The sequence below is a fragment of the Benincasa hispida genome, chromosome 12 (assembly GCF_027475165.1).
Source record: "Benincasa hispida cultivar pf3 chromosome 12, pf3_genome.v1.1, whole genome shotgun sequence".
NCBI classification, from domain to species: domain Eukaryota; kingdom Viridiplantae; phylum Streptophyta; class Magnoliopsida; order Cucurbitales; family Cucurbitaceae; genus Benincasa; species Benincasa hispida.
The window spans coordinates 75696224-75704706 of NC_143489.1; the positions used below are offsets into that span (position 1 = coordinate 75696224).

At 34.8% G+C, this 8483-nt stretch overlaps 1 protein-coding gene across 1 annotated transcript; it reads right to left on the minus strand.

The window, feature by feature from the left end:
* Positions 1-6473: 6473 nt before the first annotated feature.
* Positions 6474-7686, minus strand: LOC120067913 (dof zinc finger protein DOF4.6-like). Its single transcript, XM_039019541.2, has 2 exons — positions 7547-7686; positions 6474-7425 (listed from the first exon to the last, which is right to left on the minus strand). The coding sequence occupies exon 2, from the start codon at positions 7398-7400 to the stop codon at positions 6645-6647; it is 756 nt and encodes a 251-aa protein (XP_038875469.1). The 5' UTR covers positions 7401-7425; positions 7547-7686; the 3' UTR covers positions 6474-6644.
* Positions 7687-8483: the final 797 nt, after the last annotated feature.

Genomic DNA, 8483 nt, shown 5'->3' on the forward strand with positions numbered 1-8483 from the left:
AGTCACGACACTTGTAACAATTCCAAAAAGCAGGCCGCGTCCGTAGTGTTACAAGGATAAGGTTTCCCTCCTATATCCATATACTACAGACCATTTTGGTTGTCACTTAAGACATGATCCACTTGTATGTCACTACATACATGCTTAAGTTACATAAAGACAACCAGGGATATTAAGTTTATTGGTTTGTGTTAAAATAAAGAACATCTAAATGTGCAAAGTCAAGATGTGAAGTAAATATCATATATATTATACATCACAAGCGTTCTTACAAAGTTGTTTAGAAACTACAAGACACGAGACTTTAGGGCACAAACTTCAACAGTTTTAAAAGTTCATCGCTTTCAAAAATTAGCTTAGACACCTCAGCATGTTTAGTTTTGATGGCTTCTAGCTTGGTTAACAATTCTTTTTCTTCCTGCAATGCATGAGAAACGCACTTGAAAAGGCCCTTCTTCTGGGCAAGTATGCTACTTTCACCATACAACATCTTCTCTAAATTGAATTTGGCCTCCTTCGATCGATGACTTTTATCTGCCTAACTTAGTTGGGAAGAAAACAATAATTAAAACTGGTTATAATTCTCTACATTTCAAAAATATTCATCGAAAAGTTTTATAGAGGAGGAAGATTAGCACCGCAAATGTCAAAAATTGCATCAAATATCTAGCGGGTTTCATCTTTATGATAAAGGACTTTTTCAAAAGGAGTGTGCATGATTTTCTTATTTATGGTCTCCCATATGGCCGAAACAACATGGCATCGAACATCAGAAATCACGTCGACAGCACAAAAGTTGGAGACCTCAGGAACAGCCATGGACATTGTTTTTTTTACTTGCCCAAGTGGCTCATTAATCACAAGAGGATGGGTTAGAGTCGTGTTGGTGTCCAATGGTGTTTTAAATTTGTCGACGCGAGCAAATGTAGAATCATAACCATCAGAAGTCACGAAAGATTTTGAGGTTTCTCCAATGTCTAGAATCCAATCATCTAAAGGTGACTGCGAAGCAAAGGCAGTTAAGTAAAACAATAATAGCAAATAGATGATAATGAAAAAAAGGAAAAAACGACACCAAACGGTAACTTGAGAATGGTGATATCAAAAAATTGTTAAACACCTGGAACTTCGTCAAAAAATCCTTCTTCGCATATCGGTTGTTTATCAGATTTTTTAGATCTTTTCCAATGACGGTCTTTATTGCTACTATGACTTTCTTCAGTATGTGCAGGAGTGGGTCCACTAGTTCCAAGCATGTGAATCTATTTACCTTCTATATCATTTTCAGTCCTTTTGGCAACCTTAAATTTAGTGAAGGGGAAGAGGTACTATCTACTAAATGTTGTATCCCTTCTTCAAGATAAGTGCCATGTTTTGCTAACCACTAATTTCTATAACAGAATCAACAGGCGTGCAAGAAGATGCATTTGGGATGAAATATTGTCTTGGACACATATCATCCAATATCGCAATATGTTGGGGAAATTAGCTTTGGGGACTTCCCTACCCAAGTCATATGGAACATCTTGATAGAATCCAAGTTGTCGACTAAATCGACAAGGATTATAAGTCTCAATGACCATGGAAGACCCACACCATGAGGATAAAAAGTAGGAGCGAATACTTACAAAAAATGACGAAAGTCAAAAAGTTAGTTTTCCATCATCTCCCATAAGTTCATCTTTATTTTATTTTATTTTTTTTTTTATGAAGACTCACATGCCAAGACACATATTTGCCCTTATGAATATGTATATGAGCTTCAAAATTAGTATAGTATTTAGCTCCACCTTCACTAGAAAATTCAACTATCAGAGGACCCTTAACAGTCGTTGAAACTTTGTAGCGTGTGTTAAAGTAAATGGCAAGCCACCTATGAACATAATGTAAAGGAAAACATGCGTTTGAATAACCAGCAAAGGGAGAAGCGGCGTGAATTTGGCGTAGTTCGCTATAAGTATTGGCCAAGACAGAAACAGCAAGGCTAAAAATATAGCCTCCCGCCATAAGACTAACAACCTTAAAAACCTTCGGACGAAGAAAGGACTGCTTATCAGGGAACATGAACACGCACAACCAACAGGAAAGAAAGATGGCCAAATAGGTCTTATCCTTGAATTCTTTGTGATGGCTAGTCCGTAAAATAAATTAAGTTCCTCCTCAGATCAATCAGGACGTCAGATGGGAGCTCCATCCAGGTTATGGGTTGAGTGAGGACGAGAAGATTTCTTTGACTTGCGTGTCGATGGCTTTGGATACTTCACCTTGGGACGCGTAAACCAAAAAGAGATCCATGCACTCACAGGAATTCGAGAGTGATCTATCTATTCGTTAAGAAGCGATGTGATAATATGCAAAAAATAGGTATTTGCAGCTCCTTGGACAATCTTCTTCATCGAACGCCCCCAGTAGATCCTTACAGTTAGGAATGCTTTCGTCATAAAATCTACTTTTGATGGGAAGACCCCCTAATCTCCACAAGTCCTATAAAGAGATAGACATCTCTCCGGATGAAGTATGAAGGGTATTTGTTGAAGGACACCATGCTTCACTAAAAGCCCGAACAATGTCGCTATTGCAATCACAGGTGTATAAGGAAACCAAAAAAACATCAAAGAAACGAGCCCTCTTGAGTATTGTTGTGTTACGAGAAACTACGACCTCTAACCATTCCCAATAATGGGAGATGTAAAAGAATTCTCCATGAATCTTCAACGAGGCACCCCATCAAACTTTCTTACTGTTAATAATGCGATGACCCAAAATTCACTCTGGATTTTTATACGAGCTTTGTTATGTATTGAAGACTCTAGAAACCAGGCCTTCAGCAATGAATTGGGCCTCACAGGTCGCTCTTTAGACCATCGAGTTGGGAAAATAGAATTGTTTATGGGAGGTTAAGATTGCATAAAGTTTCCATACACCGCCTCTCCCAACAGGTGGATAATTCCACTCTCAAAAGATTGATTTTCATCTTTTAACATGATCAAGCATTTTTCTCCTAGGTCAGGATGCACTGTGAAATACACCATAGCTTAAGAGAATTGTTCTGAATGAATATATATATATAAATAATTAAAGTACCACTTGCCATGCCCTAAAAAAATAAAATGGGAAAGTAATAAATTGCTTAAATAAAAAAATGTAAAATAAGTGCGGTGGAGCTGGTGATCACCCCTGCAGGCTACACAGTCGCCCATATAGAGGCTGTGTCTAGCAGAAGTTAAATCGTTGCTGGCGCAGCTGACAACCACCCCTACAGGCCACACAATTGCCTACATAGTGGCTGTGTCTAGTAGGAGTCAGATCGTTGTTGGCAGAGCTGACGACCACCCCTGCAGGCTACACAGTCGCCCACATAGGGCTGTGTCTAGCAAGAGTCGCATCATTGTTGTTGGAACTGACAACCAACCCTACAGGCTATACAGTCGCCCACATAGGGATTGTGTCTAGTAGGGGTCAGATCGTTGTTGATGGAGCTGACGACCACCTCTGTAGGCTACACAGTCACCCATATAGGGGCTGTGTCTAGCAGGAGTCAGATCGTTGTTGGCGGAGCTAGCGACCACCTCTGTAGGCTACACAATCACCCACATAGGGGCTATGCCTAGATTGTTGTTGGCGAAGCCGACGACCACCCCTGTAGGCTACACCATCGCCCACATAGGGGCTGTGTCTAGCAAGAGTCAGATCGTTGTTGGTAGAGCTGGCGACCACCCCTGTAGGCTACACAGTCGCCCACATAGGGGTTGTGTCTAGCAGGAGTCAGATCGTTATTGGTAGAGCTGGCGACCACCCCTGTTGGCTACACAGTCACCCACATAGGGGCTATGTCTAGCAGGAGTCAGATCGTGCTAGCGGAGCTGACAGTCGCATGTCAAATGCCCCCTTTTAATATATGTACATATCTATATATAGAGACAAAAAAAAAGAGAGACAGTCCAGCTTTTGTGCAAAGATATGAAGGAGTAGGTGGAATAACAAATTGCAGGTTGCTAGTAATTCTTTCTTAGTCGTTCTAACTCCGGTAAAAAAAAGGGCAAGAGACAAGTTAGTTAAAAAAAACAAAAAAAAAGAATAAAATCGAAAGAAAAGAAAGAAACAAAAATATAACGTGGGTGAAAAGGAAAAGAAAAGGAAAAAGAAAAAGAAAAAAGAAGGAAAAAAAAAGGAAAAGAAAGAAAAAAGGAAACGGAAAAATTAAAAAAAAAAAAAAAAAAAAAAAAAAAAACATGGCAACAAAAGAAAGAAGAAGAACCGGTGGAAGAAGAGATAATTGGAAGTGATAATCACCTTCTCCAACTTGGGTGAATTCTTCGAGGTTTAATTTAAAATTAAGGAGTGGCAATACCTACAATTCAAAAAAGTGTGAAGATGATTAATAGAAAAAAAGAATCTTATATTATCTCGTGTTTGAATTCAAGATAAAGCCCATCCTTGGGATTTGAATTGCTTGGGGCCATCATGTAAATATTTATCTCAAATCAAATTGGGACATATTTCCAAATTTATCTCAAAGTCATATCATTTATTTATACTTTTATCTCCAACTCAATATAAATTAGATATAAAGTCGTCAAGTTTAGATCGAAGACAATCTAAATTATCCTAAAGCAAAATCAAGGGAAATTCAAATTTCATCTCTAAAATTGGATACATCAAATAGAGTCAAAATCAAAAATAAGTTTCTTGTATTTTGATTTCGATCTTATTTCAAATTAAAATTTGGGATATATTCCAAATTTTATTCTAAATTCAATTTATCTCACTTTAAGTTCTTATCTGCAAGTCAAATAAATTGGAGGTGAAATCTAAAATTAATCTCAAATTGAAAATTTGGCCAATTCCAAAATTCATACTAAATTAAAATTTCTAAACTTTTAGCTCTAAATCAAATTAAATTTGGGATAAAATTTATAATTTTTCTTAAATTAAAAATTCGGTCATATTCCAAAATTTATTTCTTGCAAATTCTTAAGTTTTTATCTCTAAATCAAATTAAATTTGGGATAAAACTTGAAAATTTTCTTAAATTAAAAATTTGGCGATACTCCAAATTTTATTTTAAATTCAAATCTTTTATGGCTCCAAATCAAATTAAAGTGGGGATAAAGCTTGAAATTTTTCTTAAACTAAACTTTGGTCATATTCCAAATTTCTAAATTCAAATTTTTAAGTTTTTGTCTCCAAATCAAATTAAATTGGGGATGAAAACTTGAAATTTTTCTTAAAGTTTGGCTAGGTCCCAAACAATTTTTAATCAAACTTATGTACTAAATTCATAGTTTGATTATTTTAATATATCAACGGCAAGAATAAATTACTTGTATCTCGATTCCAACTTTATCTTTTTCAAGATTCATCCACCCACTTTTGTACACGAATCTCGAAAAAGTCAGGCCCAAATCCATGCGCCAACTAAACTCATGGACCAATCAAGCTCAAATCCATGGGTCAACCAAGTCCAAGCCCACGAAATCTATTAGAGAACTCTATAAATAGAGGAGCTCTCTTCATTTGTGTGGTCAACAATTCTACATTCAGAAATTTTAGAGAGAATTCATCCTAGAAGACATAAGACTCTTGAAGATACACAGATTCTTCCAAAACTTCTACTTCAAGAATGTTCGGTGTCTTTCTTCTCCAAGTCAAATACATCTATTCAAGTTCAATTCCACGAAATAAGTTTCTCCAAAAACCTCGTGTGAACATACGTATTTCTCATATATTTACTCTAATTTTTTCTCTTAATTGATGTTGGCCTTGACAAAAGTGCTTTTCGACATCACTTGAATTCCATTGCCTCTACTAAATTTAAAATGAAATTAAAAAGGGACTTTATTTGTTAGTGGTTTCGAAAACTAAAATCCTTTGAAAGCATGGAAAATAAAGTGTGATAAAAGTAGACACAATCATCAATGATCGTATTGCATATAGCCTTTTATCGATTACCTTTTTTCTGTATTTCTACTTTCTCTAAATCTAATTCACTCCTATCGCACTCCATCAAACCCTTTTCATATATATATATATATATATATATATATATATATATATATATATATATATATCTTTTGAAACTTCATTTTCATATGACTTGGAAAAACTAAAGGTTAAGCATTATTATTATTATTATTATATGTAAACTTTGTGAACCAAGCAGTAACATTTTCAACTCTAAACAAACCGTGTGATGTAATGAAAAGAAAGATAGAGGGTGGATTTGGTTTGTTTAGTTTTGAAAATAAATTATTTTGAAAAAAAATTTGAAGTATTTAGCAACCACTCAAAATAGCTTTTAAAACACTTTCAAAAAAGGTATTTAAACAATTTTTATCAAAAGAGTTTAAATAAAAATGACTTTTTAAAGAATATTTATTTCTTTAGTACCCTATATCTTTGCACCTCTATCATTTGCAACTTTGAATGTGATGTTACAAAATGGTATTTTATTAGTAGAAAACAAAGAAAAATCAGCAAATAAGCACATATATATGTATATATATAATTTTCAGAAACATATAACAAAATTTTACGAACAAAAATACTAGCTCAATCAATGAAACTGGCAATCAAAGGAAAAAGGAGATCTAGGGTTTGAAAAAGCTGAAACTGGAAGGAAAAAAAAAGAAAGGCTGACTTCCTTACAATGATCCACCCCCAAGCATCCCACTCCAATATCCAGTTGAAATATTAATTCCTTGTTGCCTTTCATTTTGATGATCACCTTCATTTGGGGCAGCAGTTTGTTGGTTCAATTCTTGAAAAGGAAGCAAATTTCTTCCATCTCCAAACCCATCAACAGAATGAATACCCAAACTTGGCTTAAACTCATCAATATCAGGCAAAGAAAACCCAGTTGGGTATTGATCACTATTACTATTAATCCCCAAATTAGCATTATTATTATTGGAATTTGGCATTAGATTTGGGATAAAAGTACTCAAACCCCTAAAATTACCAATTCCACAATTATAACTATTGTTGACATTTTCAACCTTAGGGAAAGCAAGGTTAAAATCTCTTAATCCAATTGGGTTTTGAGTAGAAAATTGAGATGAAGGGTAATTTGGTAATTTTGGGTTGTTGTTGTTGTTGAAATGATCAGATGAAGATGAGGATGAAGAAGGAGCTGAAGAAATAGAAATTGTTGTTGATGATTTTGATCTGTTCTTTCTTGAGCCTCCTCCAATTGGGACATTTCTGAGGGACCCACCTTCAGTCCAATACCTTCTACAAGACTTACAAAAGTATCTTGGTTGTGTGAGGCTGTAATTGTTGTAATAACAAAATTTTGTGTTGTTAGACTTGCATCTTGGACAATTCAATGGCTCTTTAGGAGGCTTTGTTGATTTCTTCTTCATCTCCAATATGCATGGATTAGGGTTTATCTCTTCCATTTTTTGTGTCTCACTCACACTAACCCTGCATCCAAACATACCCTTAACTTCCACCAAATATGAATGCATATATATCAATAATAAAAATTGAAAAAAAAAAAAAAAGGAAGAGAAATGGAGAGGAAATGTTTACTGAATCATCCCACCTATATGTTCAATGATCAGCAATAATCTCCATGAAAGGAAAGAAAGAAGAAGCTCAAAAGATCAGTTGAGAGAGAGAGAATTTTATTTTTCCCATCTTTTCTTTCAATTGAAACAAGAAAGCTAAGCAAGAATGTTTTTGGGTTGGTTTCAATGTGGGTTTGAGCTTTGCTTTTAAAAATGATGGGAAAGGGAAAGAATTAAAAGGGGTGAAAAAGTGTGCTTAGCTAGCTTGTTTTGAATGCACATTCATTGCCACTAGCTATTATATCTTAGTATTTCATGGAGACAATTTATGTAAGTTTGTTTGAATTTATGTTTGTTAAGAAATCAACCATTAAAGATAAACAGAAAAAACGTAAATGGTAAAGAATCAGAGATTTATGTGGTTCACTAACAATATTATTAGTTACATACACAGGTAGAGGGAGAGAGTGGTTTATTATTAGAGAAAAAATATCATATTCCACAATCAGAAACACTAGTAGAGTAAGAGAGTTTATAGAACGCACTCATGCATCTAAACCCTAGAGCCAAAATACGAATATACAACTTAAGTTTAATGATGTTTAATGATGCATTATATTAATTTATATATATATATATATTCATTTTATTGGTGGAATTATGAATGTGTCTATTGTGGTGGGTTTCTCACTTTTGACCTCATAATTGGTTGGGTGAAGTCATTGATTGTTGCTCTTTCATTGTTTGGTCACCTCTTCTCTCTTTTGCATGATGACCATTCACTCCCTTAGAAGCCTTTGCTTTTTGTATGGGTCATAGATATATAGGGAAGAGAGAGAGAAAAAGAGAGATTGATTTCATTGCATAACACATCATCTAGTTTTGTCAATTTGCTTACTTTTTTTTAATTGTGTATGTTATTTTTGTTATTTAATAAGTGATGCATGTTGTAATGGAATAAAAATGGTTCCA